The following is a 17,683-nucleotide window of genomic DNA, read 5'->3' as shown; positions in this document are numbered from 1 at the left end:
TTGAACCCGCCGTGGATTTGATTCCTAGTACTACTTGATACAATGATTGCGAGACGGTTAATTGGTCTATGGGTATTATTTCTATCGACGGCTACCGTATTCTCCTTCAAGTTCGGTACATGTAAAGATTCTCCTGTACACCCTCCCTATCAAGCATGATAGATAGATAAGAGATAAACGATTATCATCTGGGTCGTGGTTTGCTTCCACCGTCGAAGTTGCAGCTTACCATGGATAACTTATCGGCACGATAATAATAGCCGATACGGATATTCCAAATGGTTCCGCTTTATAGCTTAGCTTGGAGCCGAATGCAACAAAGATGTCGCGAGTTCGAAGCTGGGAAAGTGGTCAATTGCGACCACTATCAACATCCGTTGATTTCATGGACAAATCGCTACTTTGGATGGAGTAATGCCTCCTATCGGATTCACTCTTCACAAAAATAACGTCGTTTAATAGGCAGATAACGTTAGGCAATCGTACAGAGGGCATAGCTTCTTTATCGTATGGCGTTCGTAAGCATTGGGTCGAGAAATGCAGATAGTTAGAGCCTTTCCCCCCTCATTGTAAAAACATTCATCTTCGACTCGCATCTGCCAATTCAAATGTAGGCGTGTTACAAGACGTAGCGGAAGTCACGGTTTTGCATATCCGTAAGATCCAAAAATTCCTGGAAAGTAATCGATTGGTATTTTGGTTCATCAAGTGTTCTCCTATGCCTACCTTGTCAACTCGTATCTTATCGATAGTCCCGTCTCCATTTTCGCGTTCAAGGTATACTTCATCATAAGTCGTATCGCGGGGTTCACTATCACGGCGCTTGTTCTCCCTGGTCATCACCCAGCGCAAAGCTAGCATGACGAATATGTTGGATGCATAGCAAACGCCAGTGACAATCCAAGGAACGTGATTCCTAATCAAGTCTATAAGGATGGGAATTCATCCAGACCAACGGAACACCTCACCTCGGTTTATAACGTGCTTGCCACATGAAAGGTCCCACAGCATTGCCAATACAATAGGCTGATAGCATGATAGCGTTGACAGTCACCCTCTTTGTATGGCCAGCGGTGACGCAAGATACCCAGGCCAATGCAAGCACAAATCCGGTGGTGCCCACGCCTAAAAACTGATAGTCAGCGATGGTAACGATGCGTTAGGCTCCCACACACCAGTGATCCATTGAGAGAAAAGGAGTCCAATTTTGTTCTCCCATGGCAAGAAGTTGATTAAGAAGGTGCCGAGTATATTGGGTATGAAGAAGATGCAGCTAATGTAGGCGCGACTGTTGGGAATCCGGGCACAGATTTCAACTCCAATCCAGATGGTAGCGATTTCTATTACACCATCCACGATCCCTAGAAGGGTCGTCTGGAGGACAGTGAAGCCGAAACTGTTCACTATGATGGATCTTTGATTTGTGATCGAGTTCGGAACGTTGTTGGCGGCGGAGAAAAGGGCGAAAAGCCATGTCTTCGGGTCCATAAGCGCCTCGTATACCCTGAAAAACTCCCATGAGTGAAATTAAAAGGCATCAGTAAGACATTACAGACTGCTCTTTCTTGAAGCTCTTATTTTCCACTCCAGTTTGGTTTTCCTGTCGTTTCATTAAGTCTCATGAAACCAGGTAGAGTTGCGGACTCACCATGATTCTCCTGATCGCTTTCACTTTCTCGTCCCTCGTTAGGAACCATGCAGTTTTTGGCGAATCAGGGAACCACAACCTGTGCTCAATTGAGTGGCGCCCGGGGTATAAAGAAGGGTACAAACACATACCAGAACGATATCGACGTTAGCAATGTCATTAACCCAGTAATTACCATCAACCTAAAATGTTTTAGCATTCAACTCGATGACGGCAAGCGCACAGTACCATTGCCAAGGTTGAAACTTTCCAGTACCAATGTGAGCTACGCCAAAGCTGATGAAACCCATGATGATTTGAGCTAACGTTCAGCTATATTAGAAATCACCACTATCACAATGTTTGAGACTCAAACCTGTTCCGTTCATTAAAACTGGAAAACATTCATTGAGCGCAAGAAAACAATGAAAGATGAACCTGACTCACACCACCACCCCACTCGAACTGTCTGCTCATTCCTCGTGTAGAACATGGATGTGACAATCAGAAAACCGGCGGTAATGGAACCCTCGCATGCCCCAAGGATCAATCTGACAACGAAAAGACCTGCGAAATTCGTGCAGGCAGCATGACAAGCAAGTGCTATAGACCAAACGAATATGTTGAAACTAGAAACGTATACTTAGAGGCGTTAAATTGAATTGGGCATTTATCGTTACCTCATCCATTTGGCGACCGGAAATCGTTGCAGACACAAATTCTGGGGAAATTCGAACGCAAGATAGCTAAGGTAAAAGATTGTTCCGAGCCTAGGCGGTGCTTAATCACTCAATCGCTTAGAAGGACCAGGATAGTGGATTTACCAGTTGTATCTGTTAACGCATGAGCATGTGTTAGTCTCGATATTTTTATCATAGATCCATACTGGTTGACGGTCAGATGAGCAGATTCCCTAGGAAAACCAAGTCAGAATTAGATTGATGCGGGGATAAGGGAGCGAGCCATACCTGATGCCTAAAATAGCGGCGCTCCCCAAAGTCGTTTTATCCATGAACTGAATCCTACGAAAGGTCTGAGGTGACCGGTGGAGATCGGCGTCCTATATACACGCACCAGTACAGCACTAAACGCTGATTGAGTTTCTGTGTAACGTAGAAAGGTTCGGACAGATCACTTACCACACATAAGGGGTATGATATGCAAGTCAATCTTGCGTCTAATCGCTTTATGAGTACTCATTCCTCACGATAATGTCCAGAAAGCATACCGTATTCTGATCGCCTCCTTCGGATCGAGTATCAGATCCGCAGCTTCCGCAGCGAGTTCTGCTCCAGAATCTACCTCTTTCGAGGATACATAAGCGTCGTCCTTGAGCTCAGACTTGAGCTCTTTCTCGGAAGCGGCATGTTTTTCATCCGATTCCAAAAGCGAAGGGGCCTGTGGCTTCATGGCTGGGGACGTAAGGGAACCAAGGACAGGCTAAAAAGACCTTTTCGAATGCTTCAAGTTTTAAATACTTGTGTGACATGGCCTTCGACGATCTTAACATGGAAGTTCCACAGATTGAGGAGATCACGAGCTTGCGGGGCCGCGGTCAGATGGCTGGACTTATCGTCAACTGATCTTGCTGTGGAAAGCCGACCCGGCGGAATAAATAGTTATAAAAGGAAGGTCTCTCATAACATCAACGCGGTCGTCCGTTGAACCCACTGTGCCGCAATCATTTTAGTATCTTATCGCAGGTTCAGTTCAGTTTCACCACGTCCTCCAGAATTTGACTTTAGGAGGGCACTTCAGCTTAGGCTTATCGCAACTTCCAGAGTTTCCCACCTCATGTTTACATTTCCCAGCTGCGTACCGCAATAGAGCTACCACATGATGATAACAAGAGACAAATACTACCTTCTAATCGGCAAAGGCTCCGTACCTGTCTTCAAAAGACCAAAACAGGTAAACTCGGGTTTTGAATGCTTTTGAGTGGTCCCAAGACAGGAAGGACTTTCATCCTTCTGGGAGTCAGAGTCGTTCTTGATTTCAGTCACTTCATTTTGACTGAGCCTACGCCAATTTCACCAACGACTCGAGGAAGCACTGCGCGGATATGAAGATATTGCGCATGGTATGAAGTAATGATCCCAGTGGTCGGCTGAGAGAACAATTTAGCTAATGCGAGATTGAACTGGTCAGGAAAGACGAGTGTACTTGTCCTGAACCCGCGACTCCTCTTCAATATCTCAATGTATACCCTCTCTTCTGTATCAAAAAATCTCGGCGAGCTGGCTTCTCTGGGAACAGGAGTAAAAGGATACTTTATACAAGAGTTTCTACACCGGGAGTTGAGAGAAGCCGCGACACCTATGTTCTCAGTCGACTTTACGACGCGTCGAGGTTCTTCTGCTCCCCTTAAAATGAGGAGTAAGTTGAGGCGTACTTGTTCTCGGCGGGCGGCTAGTAGCGCGGGGATCGAAGCCGGACAACCGGATGGTACATCGAAGCGTGACTACTAGGTCATGACTCGTGAGCAGATGGGGGCAGCAGTGTGGTTCTCCTCAGACGAAATCAGTTTGGTGAGGGCCTGGTGCGCGTGCGTGTAGATGGTTATCCAGGACGGTCGTATGCGTGGACGCGTCAAGTATGCAAAGATATCCAGTGGGCTGCGAGGGCATGCTGCAGGAGTGGATGAAGCGTTTGTATGCATGCATGGGTGGCTTCCATCATGCCCATTTGCGTTCACCGACTCCATCGTTCGGCGTGAGCTCAGGAGAACTAGAGCGTCCGAACCGACCTGCCATTAGGGGTTCCTAGGCATTAACAAGGCTGCCCGAATGAAACAGAGAGACAGTTTCGATTGAAAGTTCGGGTGAGATTGTCCAGAACGAAAAAAAAAATCGGTGTGAGGCGTTGAGTGAGTGGAGACCGTAATGACGTGATCTGTGACATGTGACACCGAAGCTGGGCGGTGACTGTGTTCCAACACCAACTTCCAACTCACTGTCTGGGGATCTCGGGCCCTACTGCCACCTAAGTTCCTCGATCTCAACTCAGAGTGATTGTTGGTTGGCCAGCGACTATTTGGCTCATGGCGAAAGACCGTAGTCAAAAAAGCAGATAATCACTGGAGTTTCTCTCCCCTCATTGGAGTAAAACTTATTTTCAACTTGCAACTGCTAAATTTAAATACGTGCGTATTACAAGAGATTACAAGACATAGCGGAAATCACGGTTTTGAATATCCGTAAGGTCTAAAAATTCCTGGAAAGAAGCGATTGATATTTTGGGTTTAATTAAGAAATTTGCTATGCATGCATACCTTGTCAACTCGTATCTTATCGATAGTCCCATCTTTATTATCGCGTTCAAGGTACACCTCATCAAAACTCGTATCGCGTGGTTCACGATCACGACGCTTGTTCTCCCTACTCATTATCCATCGCAAATATAGCATGAGGAATATGTTGAAGGCGTAGCAAACGCCAATGACAATCCAAGGGACATGATTCCTAGTCAAGTCAGCTTGAATACGTCCATGGGCAATCGTCCAGACCAACTCACCTTGGTTTATATCGCTCTTGCCACATGAACGGTCCCACAGCATTGCCGATACAATAGGCTGATAGCATGATAGCGTTGACAGTCACCTTCTTTGTATGACCTGCTGTGACGGAAGATACCCAGGCCAATGCAAGCACAAATCCGGTGGTGCCCACACCTAGATATTGATAGTCAATGATAGCGATAACGTTTTAAAGTTTTACATACCAGTGGTCCACTGGCCGAAGAGGAGTCCAACTTTGTTCGTCCATGGTAGGAAGTTAATTAAGAATACCCCCAGTAAATTGGGTATGAAGAAGATACTGCTGACGTAGGCACGACTATTTGGAATCCTTGCTGAGATCTCAACTCCGATCCAGATGGTAGCGATCTCTACCACGCCATCCACGATTCCTAGAAGAGTCGTTTGAAGGACAGTGAAACCAAAACTGTTTACTATGATGGATCTTTGGTTTGTGAGTGAGTTCGGAACATTGTTGCAGGCAGAGAAAAGAGCAAAAAGCCATGTCTTCGGGTCTGTAAGCGCCTCGTATACCCTGAGAAGGCTCCATTAGTGAAACAAATGAGGATCAGTACTAAAGTTACAGACTGTTCTTTTTTATATTTCTTATTCTCCACTCCGGTTTGATTTTCCTATCCAATCATTAAATTGAGTGCATATCCTAGGAAGTATAGAATACTCACCTTGAGCCTCCTGATAGCTATCACTTTCTCGTCCCTCGTTAGGAACCACGCCGTTGTCGGAGAATCGGGGAACCACAACCTGTGCTCGGTTGAGTGGCGCCAGGGGAATAAAGAAGGTATCGATACAATCACGTACCAAAACGATATCGATGTTAGCAGTGTCATTAACCCGGTAATCACCATCAACCTTAGAATATCTTAGCATTCATTCCGTTGATGTCAAGCGCACTGTACCATTGCCAGGGTTTAAACTTCCCAGTATTGATGTGAGCTACGCCAAAACTTATGAAACCCATGATTATTTGAGCTAAATTGTGCCGCCCTTTTAGAGATCAACACTATGACAGCGGCTGAGACTCAAACCTGTTCCGTTCATCAAAACTGAAAATTCATTTAGCGCGAGAAAACGACCGATATAGAACCTGACTCACACCACCACCCCACTCGTACCGTCTGCTCATTCCTCGTGTAAAACATGGATGTGACGATCAGAAAACCGGCGGTAATGGAACCCTCGCATGCCCCAAGGATCAATCTGACGACGAAGAGACCTGCGAAATTTGTGCAGGCAGCATGACAGGCAAGTGCTATAGACCAAACGAATATGTTAATACTAGGAACATATGATTAGCGACATTGTATACAATTGCGCGCCAACCCTTACCTCATCCATTTGGCGACCGGAAATCGTTGCAGACACAAGTTCTGGGGAAACTCGAAAAGAAGATAGCTAAGGTAGAAGATCGTTCCGAGCCTAGGCGGTGTTCAACAAGTTAATCGGACAGCTACAATGGATGTACCAGTTGTATCTGTCGACGCATGAGCATGTGTTAATTTTGGTATCTTTATTGTAAAATACATACTGATCAACAGTCAGATGAGCAGATTCCCTAGGAAAACCAAATTGGAAATAGATTGATGCGGGAATAAGGAAGCGAGCCATACCTAATGCCTAAAATTGCGGCGCTCCCCAAAGTCGTTTTATCCATGAACTGAATCCTACGGAAGGTCTGAGGCGACCGGTGGAGATCGGCATCCAATACACACGCACCAATACAACACTAAACGCTGATTGAGTTTCTGTGTAACATATAAAGGTACGGACAGACTACTCACCACACATGAGAGGTATGATATGCAAGTCAATCTTGCGTCTGATCGCTCTATTAGTGCTTACTCCTCACGATAAGATCCAAAAAGCATACCGTATTCTGATCGCCTCTTTCGGATCGAGTATCAGATCCGCTGCTTCCGCTGCAAGTTCTGCTCCAGAATCCACCTCTTTCGAGGATACATAAGCGTCATCTTTGAGCTCGGCCTTGATCTCTTTAACGGAAACGGCATGCTTTTCATCCGATTCCAAAAGCGAAGGGGCCTGTGGCTTCATGGCTGGGGGCGTAAGGGAATCAAGGACAGGCTAAAGGGAGCTTCTCCATGCTTCAAGCTTTATATACTTATTTGGCAAGGCGTTGACGAGTTTAACCTAGAAGCTCCACAGATGAGGGGATCACGAGCTATCAGGGTCACTTTCTGATGGTTTTAACATATCATCAACTGACCTTGCTGTGGAAAAGCGGAGTGGAATAAATATTCTAAAAAGAATGCTAGTTATAATTTGTCAACGTAGCCGTCTTGAATCCACTGTGCATTATCAAGCTGTCCAGTAATCATTTAAGTACCTTATTGCCCAGATGCGATATTTGTATCAGCTCGGGCTTGTTGAGGCATCAGAAATTCTTACTTGATGTCTAGAATCACCACATGATAACAATAAAGGACAGAATACTACTCTCTAAAGAGTGAAGATCCCGAGTTCCTCGTGGATGCGATAGTAATTTGGGCAAGGACGGCAGGCTCGTAAGTCACCTCTTAACAAGCGGCATGCCAATTACTATGTATGACCGTAATCTATCTTCTCCATTTGCTGGGTATCACGGCGGCCACAAAATCAAAAGATGCTGCAGTGTCCGCCTAAGGCGACTGCAACGAGTTCTTCCATTTCCAGATTGGGCGTTCTTGGTTCGAATAGGACTTACCTGAGTGATAGTTGAAATCAGCCTTGTAGTCATGTAAACCTGGAGTCTTGCATGAACAAAGCTAGGCATGTATAACTTATAAAAACGCAATGACATAAGTAATGTACAGATATAACAAGAAACGCCAAGAAAACAAACCGACGGGGCACGAGAACAAAAAAAGAAGAGAATGATCACAGATCACATGCCAATAAGCGATCTCGATCTACATTGACCCAACTATCTCTCTTTCTGCGGCTGGAAAACAGTGGGATCCGTGTAAGCTAACACGGCGTATCAGAGAGCTGTAGAGGAAACTGACTCTTTCGTGTTGGGAGAAAAGGGTGTATGAGGAGGCGCACCAATGACGAGCTTAATCGTCTTAACCTCAAACCCGCGGAAATTCAAACTCATGGAACATCCTGGCGCGGTAAGATCGTCGTCGCCATTATTTCCATTTGAGTTTCGATCGATGGTCAGTTCCTGCTCTTCATCCTCCAAAAAGTTGGTCGCAAATGCTTTGGCGATCGGCAAGTGGCGTGAGATGTTTAGCTGAACTTTGCCGTGACCACCAAAGGCTTCGTATAATCTCAAGACGACCGTGGCTGTCCCCGACTCGGGTTCCGTCAGAGACGCATTGAAATCGTCATCCTCACCGCGCTTCACAGTTTCAAGTATGACGTTACGCGCTCCTGTGAGTGTGAATGGTGATTCCAAAAGGGATCTCATGACCGAGTCACCGCCATTTGGTAATACTCGTACTAATTATTCTAGTCAGACAAAACCCTTCGTGTGACGCATAAAAACGTACCTCGCAAAGGAGAGTTGTATAAATACGCAGCTTGAGGGACATCAGACTCGTAAAACGAGCCCTCATGAGGAAGGAGGGCAAACGAAAATTGGTGAAGTCCTATGCTAATTTTAGAATGTCACGAGACAAGGGGCTGGCGTATACCTACCCTGATCTTGTTCCGCATCAGGAGCAGTTGCAGCTCTCAGAAGAGAAATGCGGAGCACGTTTCCGATGCATGAAAATCCGTACTTAGACTCAGAAAGAATAGCGACTCCATAACCAAACTCGCTCAAATCGGCGTACTAGAGAAAACATAGAGTGAGGACTGGGGCAACGCAAAAATAGTTCTAACTCACCTTGTGACCACATACTTCAAACTGGGGGTAATGAAAAAAAGTTGTCAGCGAAAGTCTCCTGAATCACAGGATGATCCTACCTTGGCGATATCCCAAGAAGTATTTTTGTGCGTAGGTCGTTGAACATAGCCGAATTGCATTTCATACGTGGCGTTCGGATTATGAATATCGAGAGGCACCTCGACTATCCGCAAAAAGCGAATCAATTAGCAAAAGTCGTAATCAAATCTCAAGGGGGCCTACATTTAAGGAACTCATGACGTTGGTGCCAATCAACCACTGTCTCAAAATTGAACAAGGAGCGTGAGTTTGCCTTCGTCGTGGCTGGGATAGCATCAAGCGAGATCTGGACACAATATCGTATTAACTCTTTCCCTACTTCAGATGCGGAACTACTCACCGTAGCTGTTACCAAGCTTTGTCCATAACGAATCTCGGCCTTGACAGAGGCTCGTAGAGGTCCTTGCGTCAAAACAGTAACGTCGCTGAATTCGAGTTGACGAGCAGTCTGTAAATGATGAATCTCTACATCTAAAACGGACATGAGTTAGTGAAAGTTAAATGGAAAGTAAGTAGAATTAGAACATACCCCAGGCATCCCAATAGTTAGGACGATCTTCGAATATCACAAAGCCACCCGTTTGTCCCTCAGCTATAAGTTCACGACTAGATAACTGGTGAGCAAAGATTTGCGGCGAACAACCCCAGAGGGAGGATCTCACTTAAGCTTCACATCGAGGAGACTCGTGATGCGACCCTTGGAAATGGTCAACTGGACACTCGAGTTACGAAGCACAAAATGATCGGAGCCATTGGTATACACTGTGTGCCTTTCTATCAAAAGTCAAGTCGCAAAGAAATGGAGAGACGCACCAGAAGTTGGTAATAATTTCGCATGCAACGCACTACTGGGACTCCTCACTTGCCCCACTTGACTTCCATTACCACTCGTCATAACGGCGTACCCTTCCTTTCCATCATCGCTAGCTTGCATAATTTGTGCCTTCAAAGCCGAATTCGCGCTCTGCAGAGGAATTTTGATTATGTCCCAACGAGGGAGGAACGTCATATTGTAGCCAATGAGCCTGCTGTAAGAACTTCTAGAATATTTGTGTTTCGGCAGACCAAGAGGCAAAGAATCCGGAAAGAGGACAGATAAAGCGTCGTCAAGCAGAGACTCTCCAGAGGCTTTCACTTCGGCATAGAGTTTTTCAGCGTCATTGTATACCATCCCACTAATTGTCGAGATGAAAACAAGCGCAGGTTGGATTGAGTAAGTGCTCACATCGCAGATCCAGGAAGGACATCATGGACTGTTTGAATCTGCATCAGAACGAGAACTGTTTTGGGCGAAAATAGCATACATTGATTGAGGAGGACTTTTTCCCAGTTTTCATCGATCTTCCCTTTGGGATATGCATATTCACTCTTGTATAAAGATGCTAGAGTGGAAACATGCTCAAGATCTCGAAGCAATATCTCCGAGTGACGATTGCCCTTCTTGATTGAACCTTTGATGCCTTTAAGCGACAGATCAAGGAAGAGGGATAAGGCAACGTACCGTGCGAGGTATATGTACCACGATGGAACTACCAGTATCACGTCAGCCGCCAGAGCCTACATTATAGCGAAGCGCCGTACCTCAAGGTATAGTTCACCATTCCTGTACGACAGATCAGCATTTAAAAAGCTGGAATCAGATGATAAAACCCACCAGTTCGGTAAAGCTTTGCCTGCTTCCGTTGATTCCTCAATATCTTCAAAAAATTCTTCCACTGAATGGCCCATACTAACAGGGGGAAGTTCACGATGGGTATTTGTTACGGCACGAATACGGCGTAGCTAGCGTATAATCAGATGCCATTCATACCCTTTCTGGTTCAATAAATGTACGCACATTCTCAAGCATTTTGGGGAGCGGACCGCCTCCACCGTCACCATTGCCAAAAACAAGCAGTGCAGTGTCATTCGACTCAAGGTTCTTAAAACAACCATCAGAATCAACGTCGAAGGCACGAAAAAGAAAACTCACCTTGTGATTTGTCAATCCTTTGTTGATATCACCAACTGTTGCTTGAGCAGTATACGTCTCAACTGATGGAAGGTTTCTCAGCATCAAAGGTAGGAGGGTGAGGGGGACGGAAACAAGTACCTGGCGTCATATGACACAATACTTGGGTACCATCGATTCCGACCCAATTGAATGTTGAGTGAGGGAAAACGTTTCTGAGGTGGGTTCGGTTAATCATCGGGAGCAGAATACCCAGTCTGTTCAGGCCTACATATTGTTCCTAAAATAAGTGCTGTCAGCCAAAATCGGGACGTAAATATGTAATGAGCTTACCATGACAATTTCTGCGTAAAGAAATACTTCATGCCTAGTTCATGGTCACTAGTTGAGAGAGGTGACGTAACAAGGTAGACAAAACGCACCTGAGCCACGAATTAATTGCGGTAAAGATCCGGTCAACCCAAAGGAGTCAGGTAGCCACGCCGTATCACACCTCTTCCCAAACCTTGACTCGAAGTACCTCTGGCCGAACAAGAATTGCCGAATCAGCGCCTCACCGGAAGGCATATTCGAATCATTTTCGACCCAGGAACCTCCAACTGTGTGGAATTTGCCCTCAAGAACCTTTTCTTTGACGCGGTCAAATAAAGGCGGGTAGAGCAGCTCCAGCCACTTGTATTGTTGTGCTGAACTACATGTGAAACGATGTTCGGGATATCGTTCCATGAGGTCAACTTGTGTTGACCAGGAACGAGCAACTTTCTGTTGAGTTACGGAATAAGGCCAAAGCCAGGCAGAATCGATATGGCAACTGTGCAAGAATGTAAGCCGGCCATTGTATCACATATGATAGACGCTTACTGTCCAATACCCCAGATATTTGAATTTTTAGGGCCTTCTTCATAAATCCCAGCGCCCTTAGACTCCCATCCTTCTCCGAATATTTCTTCGGCTTTCTTTCTACAAGCAGCAACGCTGGAGACATCACCACGCTTTAGAAGGTTCATTATCTCATTGGCGACAACCAGGGCCTTGTTTTGCAGCCTGTCCTCCAGTCAAAGGCGTTGCCATGATAGAATCAACTTTCACTTACGGTGTGTTACCGGGAAGAGTATCAATAAGCTCCTTCAAAGTTTGGAAATCCCAGAGCAGACGCCATGCCTCTTGGTTGGGAACGACAAGGTCGGCAGAGGCGAGAGTGAAAAATCGGTTCATCTTGACGACACGTAAGCGACAAAAACGGTCGTCTGAGTAGTGTACTCACATCTGGAGGTTGAATAGTATCCCCATTCCAAGGTACACCGAACATGCCATTGCAGCTAGATTCGACAACGAATTCGTGGTAACATTGCTCCCTGGCTTCTTGTGGAATAATGTATTCAACGCGACGGTCACCTCCAAAACCACCAGTAATGCCTGAAAATATTGCTCAGGTATGCCCACTAAGCCGGATCAAAGTTCGTACCTTGAAGAGGAATTCCGTCGACTGTATAAATCATCGCCTCACACCCCGGGTCAAATTCGACTTTCGCAGAATCAGATGAGGCTCGAACTCGAGAAGATAAGATGCTCACATTGGACGCGCTCATATTGCTTAAAGTACTCCGGAATGGTGACCGAGACTTTCCACCAGTGATTGGTCTATAATCAGTTAAGTATAGGAAATGACCCTGAGCAGGACGCGCGGCAGAGGCTTACCCCTACAGAGGAGCCATGTTAGCAATGTAAGCTCAAAGAATACATGGAGACTTACAAGATGGTCCGAAAGAATCGCCCTGCCATGACTTAGTACTTGGGTATGTATCAAGATTACATCCACTTACTTTCTTCACCGTTCTGAATTTTTGCTTCATGGCTTCTTCAAAAGACGGCTTCGAAAGACCTGGGGCACTCCAACTGAAGAGATGACACCTCAATAGAGCAGAATAATGCACCATATCATGCAACTCACACTTTGAGCTTGACGAAATCCGGGCCATCGAGTCTATGAGTGAAAAGGACAGAGGAAAGGTTGACATCCGAAAAATGGCCGCCAAGAAAGTTATCTAGTCGCTGCCTAGCAAGGCCCTTGCTCCATTTGGCTCCTGCACCGTGGTTGAGTTCAGCATATGAGCTGCTTGAAGGATGGTGGTCGCAGTTCATTGTTGAGGACGAATGTGTGGATAGCAACACACAATACGCAATCCCCGGGAATTCCCTTTTGCGGCGCCGCTCCGATCTCCGGCCGAAGGCTCCGGTAATCTCTAAAACTGATGCAGAGGCGGAGCCCTACAGACGATGCAAAACCAAGGTCAGTTCCTACTACTCTCAGGTAGTGGCCTCCGTTATGGTACCTTAAATTGTTCCACCTCTAAATCTCCGTTGCAACCCGGAGCTTACCAGCTATATGGGGCTTGTAAATTCCGGAATGAATTTCACTAGATTTCACTCCTCGGTTAGATGACAGAGTTTATATATTGTATTGTTCCGTCTGAAAAGAAGTCGTTCCGACAAACGGACTCGAGCCGCTAGCATCATGACATTCCAACAACGGCGTTTCATCCAAGTCTTTCACATCTCTTTAAGTGAGCATCTCGAGCCCTGCAGCCGCACTTATATGTCCTTGGGATCATAGGGAGAGAGGAAGGTCCAAAGCAAATAACCGAATGAGCCGGACCACGAGTATCACAATTTATTCATCACAATCACTCTCAACCAGGCTGACCTTTAGAAATTGAAATGCCGCCCAAGTGAATGACAAGACTAAATTACAGTATCAGTTAATCTATTATAAATACCGATAGTGCAAACCAATACACGATGTTCAGTTACACAAAAAATGCAGAAGTGAAGATAGGAAGTGAATAAATTAGGCGGCGCACGGTGTCACACACACACTAGAAACGAAGGTCACAAATAAAACATAGTATCCTTCACGGCCTTGCCAGTAGGTCCATTCCCCCAATGCTTAACCGCGTGTTCCCAAACCGTTCCTCCACCGGCTGAATCGCTTCGAGTATTATACATCATATCTTGTAAATAGCACCGACCGCGCTCGCACGCAAGGTCAGCGTAGTACGCCGGGGATGCAAGACCAATCGCTTGAGTAGCACGAGCATACATGTAACTCATGTTGTTCGTCAGAGCTTGCAACTGATCCGAGGTGAATCCCATCTCGTCGTGGATGACGATATAGTACGTAGACCTGGTGGCGTCGCGAAAACTTCCATTCGCTAAATGTCATCTTATTATCAGCACACTTTTAAAAGCTAAAAGTTGAAGATAAATACCTTGGAGGAAGAAGTCAAAGTGATGAGCCGAGGTGATACCCTGATCAACCACTGTTCCAGGTAAAAGATAAAACTTTTCATTAACGTCTTTAACATCGGTAGGGAAAAATAAAGTGTGGTGATTCTTGACCTATAAAATGATCAATGATTCATACAAAAGATATTACAGAAACAAGAATCATACGCAAACAACAATAGTCAACTGAGGACGGTACCCCGGATCGATTGCTTTGCAGGCCTGTATAATAGCCGGTAATTCTTCCTTGAGAACCGTTTCACGTTGTCCCTGGAAACACGAATTTAGTGAAAGCTATTCGCGTTAGAACTGATCTAACTCGCCTCAGAGACACCATCGCGGTATATGAGAATGCGTTCCGGGTATTTATTGCTCTTTGAGTGGAAGGCTCTCAATCTCTCAACCATCATATCCTTGAGGTCAGTCACCATCTACTATAAAATCTCAGAAAGTGCAAAGATGCCCGAATAATATTACATACCTCCTTCTTCGGCTCTTGCAATCGCAGGCTAGCGGGGAATTGCACACAGTCACGATCAACACTAGCAACAACGGCAGCAACTGAAGGGGTATCCCTGACTGCTGCAATACCAGGATGAGTCACGTCAATGCCGACTACCATCGTGGGCATTTCGTTAAGCCAGCTGACGCTAGCTTTATCGAGAACATGACTGGAAAGACAATGAGAATAGTCTGGAGAGGGTAAATTGAGTGAAACTCACTTGACACCGCCAAGCTTCACGTTGACTTTCAGACCGACGTTTGAATGGTATCGGGGTCCGCCTATGACAAGGCAAGAAGGCCGTTTGGAAACCCAAAGTTTATTTTCTCACCTTTCTTAAATTTTTCTGCTACGACACAAACGTTCGCTTCGATCGAATTAGAGCATGAAGACGTTTGAGGGGCCCAAAGACAACTCACGGAGATCAAGTGTCAAATCGAAAAGACGCTTCAACTCGGCATAAATGTGGGTATCGGTATTGCATAAGATAGTAAGAACGAGCTGCGGTTTCCGTTTATACATATCGGGCAAAACATTGCGTATTACGTTCCTCCCCTTCTCCCTTCCCGGATCGTTTTGATCAATAGGGGGAAGGCGAACTTCCGAAATAGTCGGTGACGACGTGACATCACTACCATCATGGACGAGGAGGACTGCCCAGTCTCGTAGTGTTGCACCTTTCAAAAATTTAGCATCCTTGAGATTCCAACCCGCGGTTCCGTCATTGAAAGATTTACGATCGAGCTTTCTTTCATACATGATTTTGGGTGGAGAAATAATGCGACCAGGGATGGTAGCCATCTCCCGTGAGACACTGATACCGAAGGCTTTAAGCGTAGGGACATTCAGCGAGAATCCGAGTTCCTTGAAGCCCTGCGTTTCGATGACATTTGCAATGCCGTTGGGCGCTTGGCTTGTGTGACGAGCCACAGCATTCGCATGCTCAGGAAGGGGCTTTCCGTGGTATGGCTGATTGGGCAGAATCTCGCAGAGCTCTGGAGGAAGGTAATTCACTTTGGGGCCCCCCAGGTCGACGAGCGGAAGCCTCGGATATTGCAGCTTGATCGCGTATTCTAGCACAGGACATTAGTCATTGACCGTCTAGACGACAGTACCATATAAACATACTCTTGAGGAGATACTCTTCGACAGAAATTTCACCAAACTCTTGATGATTAAAAGCGTAGGTTTTTGCAGTATATTCAGTGGTCCCTCGAATGGTCTTGCGACTACCCAAATGAGTAGTCTTGACCTGGAGTCCTTTGAAGAAAGTCATGAGACAAGACTTAGCCTTCATGTGATCCATGAAGGCAACCGCCAGGTTTCCAGGTTTGTAGAATGCAGTAGTACAAACTATTGAAGGGCATTATGAGTCATTTCTTCATATAATGTAGATACGCACGATCGATGTTGACCATGAGGGCTTCATGAGCGGCCCGGACGGATGAGTGGAAACCGTGGAATGCTTCCAAACCCCGACCGAGGGGCATAGAATTACGGGTGTTCGGCATGAAAAACTTGTTGTGCCCTACCATCACTCCTCCACCTCCGGAACGTGTCGGCCAGGCAGCCAGGATGAGATTAAGGGCCGAGATGATAGGCATAACATCATGTGAACGATATCGAGGATCTCCAGCAATAAATCTGATGAAAGCTATGATCAGCTATGTATGATGCTGATACAGGTAACTTTCAGCACACTACTGACTTTTTCAAACTCTCGGTCTCGAGCTTCCTATCAAATTTGATAGTCAAATTGTATGTTATGTGGCCCTGAGAGCCCTCCACGGGTGGATTTTTGCCCTCAAAATAGAAGGGAATGTCGATTGATAAGGGTTGGGGTAGCATTGTTGATGACACAAGCTTGGCTGAACGATCGTGGACGGCTAAACCCGCTAGAACCTCCTTCCAGAGATTGGTGCTTTCCGCGAGTTCGAATATGCGCCTTCTCATCCATCTGGTAAAAACGGGAGGGGTAGTCACGACTTCATACTGATAGAATGGGCCTTGTGGAATATTCATAGCAAAATAATTCGTTCTTAAAACGATTTCCCGTCCCCTTATGCCAAGATCGGGGCGCACGGAAAGATCGTTTTCATTGTTGGTGGCGCGCTTGAAATCCTCTATGACCCGATTCTGAGAGCCGTCAACGAGCCTGGCGTCGATTGCGATAGGGCGGCGAGATGGGGCATATATTCTGTCAAATATTTCGAGGTATCAACAAAGGGGCCAATGCAAAAGATGAAATGATGTACCCTGCTGGAATACCCGGGCGTTCAACATTAGGGACCCTGCCGCGAGTGGAGGGCTTGGATGAGACACGTCGCGCGCCGCCAAAGCGACCGTCGTAGGTTCCATCAAGTGGTCCGCGTCCTCGCAGTATAGACCCCACAGAGAGTCCTCGAGGAAGAATCATCAAAGACCGTTGCCTGACCTACACAATGTACAACGCCGTTGCAAATACTACCAAATAGACCGCGTAGCACAAAACTTCCCTCAGCGAAAAGAGTTTTGGCTGGCACCTGAGATGGACCAAACCAAAGATTCGACTACCAAGACCTACATTCAGATGGCAACGGACTATGGATCCAACGGTCATCAAATATTGCAAGGATTTGAGGAGTCAGATTATAAACGAAGTGGGGATATAGGTGTTCCCAAAAGGATGTATTTTCAATGCGAAGTATATAACCTACGACAAAGAAAGGACAAAGGAGATGTCAAACGAAGGAGAGCACGCCATCAGATAGTTAAAGCCCGTCCCTTTGAAGGTAACAAGGTATGGTGGTGCCGAACGGGCGAGATCAGGGCGCTGCAGGTCAACCAAGCCAGAGCTCGGGACGCATAGCTCATCTCCTTGCACCAAGGTTTATCGTCATCGGCGTGTATGAAACTGG

General features: G+C 46.1%; 4 protein-coding genes across 4 annotated transcripts; all 4 read right to left on the bottom strand.

Moving 5' to 3' along the window:
* Positions 1–440: 440 nt before the first annotated feature.
* AGABI2DRAFT_188055 (hypothetical protein) lies at positions 441–3,059 on the bottom strand. Its single transcript, XM_006455886.1, has 17 exons — positions 2,856–3,059; positions 2,767–2,804; positions 2,702–2,711; positions 2,596–2,649; positions 2,514–2,540; positions 2,452–2,460; positions 2,308–2,397; positions 2,075–2,256; positions 2,004–2,021; positions 1,877–1,949; positions 1,780–1,830; positions 1,649–1,727; positions 1,557–1,600; positions 1,176–1,504; positions 969–1,125; positions 727–916; positions 441–673 (listed from the first exon to the last, which is right to left on the bottom strand). The coding sequence occupies exons 1-17, from the start codon at positions 3,035–3,037 to the stop codon at positions 620–622; spliced, it is 1,587 nt and encodes a 528-aa protein (XP_006455949.1). The 5' UTR covers positions 3,038–3,059; the 3' UTR covers positions 441–619.
* Positions 3,060–4,786: 1,727 nt separating this feature from the next.
* Positions 4,787–7,211, bottom strand: AGABI2DRAFT_121862 (hypothetical protein; the record flags this gene model as incomplete). Its single annotated transcript, XM_006455885.1, has 17 exons — positions 4,787–4,840; positions 4,899–5,088; positions 5,141–5,297; positions 5,348–5,676; positions 5,730–5,773; positions 5,825–5,903; positions 5,961–6,011; positions 6,059–6,131; positions 6,188–6,205; positions 6,256–6,437; positions 6,489–6,578; positions 6,625–6,633; positions 6,688–6,714; positions 6,770–6,823; positions 6,876–6,885; positions 6,941–6,978; positions 7,030–7,211. The coding sequence occupies 17 exons, from the start codon at positions 7,209–7,211 to the stop codon at positions 4,787–4,789; spliced, it is 1,587 nt and encodes a 528-aa protein (XP_006455948.1).
* Positions 7,212–8,136: 925 nt separating this feature from the next.
* Positions 8,137–13,141, bottom strand: AGABI2DRAFT_121861 (hypothetical protein; the record flags this gene model as incomplete). The annotated part of the gene is made up of 28 exons (XM_006455884.1): positions 8,137–8,600; positions 8,651–8,749; positions 8,799–8,934; positions 8,989–9,009; positions 9,069–9,172; positions 9,232–9,334; positions 9,389–9,519; positions 9,578–9,654; positions 9,711–9,810; positions 9,862–10,223; positions 10,274–10,301; positions 10,353–10,499; positions 10,550–10,577; positions 10,630–10,651; positions 10,703–10,830; positions 10,886–10,969; positions 11,021–11,082; positions 11,141–11,214; positions 11,271–11,279; positions 11,333–11,366; positions 11,422–11,810; positions 11,861–12,043; positions 12,093–12,214; positions 12,264–12,415; positions 12,465–12,524; positions 12,574–12,640; positions 12,823–12,895; positions 12,951–13,141. The coding sequence occupies 28 exons, from the start codon at positions 13,139–13,141 to the stop codon at positions 8,137–8,139; spliced, it is 3,450 nt and encodes a 1,149-aa protein (XP_006455947.1).
* Positions 13,142–13,888: 747 nt separating this feature from the next.
* AGABI2DRAFT_180776 (argonaute-like protein) lies at positions 13,889–17,385 on the bottom strand (the record flags this gene model as incomplete). The annotated part of the gene is made up of 13 exons (XM_006455883.1): positions 13,889–14,211; positions 14,269–14,398; positions 14,453–14,554; positions 14,608–14,715; positions 14,766–14,955; positions 15,007–15,067; positions 15,118–15,153; positions 15,206–15,859; positions 15,915–16,139; positions 16,189–16,430; positions 16,495–16,983; positions 17,042–17,220; positions 17,350–17,385. 13 exons carry the CDS (start codon positions 17,383–17,385, stop codon positions 13,889–13,891), a joined length of 2,775 nt encoding a protein of 924 aa, XP_006455946.1.
* Between the last annotated feature and the right edge of the window lie 298 nt (positions 17,386–17,683).

This window comes from Agaricus bisporus (assembly GCF_000300575.1).
Source record: "Agaricus bisporus var. bisporus H97 unplaced genomic scaffold AGABI2scaffold_11, whole genome shotgun sequence".
In the NCBI taxonomy this organism is placed as follows: Eukaryota; Fungi; Basidiomycota; class Agaricomycetes; order Agaricales; family Agaricaceae; genus Agaricus; species Agaricus bisporus.
The sequence above is the reverse complement of the archived record's forward strand: the minus strand, read 5'-3'. Positions and strand labels throughout refer to the sequence as shown.

What these genes read in the sequence shown, in the direction of transcription:
- AGABI2DRAFT_188055 (XM_006455886.1), bottom strand. Translation starts at nt 3,037, where the DNA reads ATGAAGCCACAGGCCCCTTCGCTTTTGGAATCGGATGAAAAACATGCC. An exon ending in CTAACGTCGATATCGTTCTG is followed by an intron (nt 1,728 to 1,779) that starts GTATGTGTTTGT and finishes AATTGAGCACAG; the next exon opens with GTTGTGGTTCCCTGATTCGC. An exon ending in CAAGCACGTTATAAACCGAG is followed by an intron (nt 917 to 968) that starts GTGAGGTGTTCC and finishes AGACTTGATTAG; the next exon opens with GAATCACGTTCCTTGGATTG.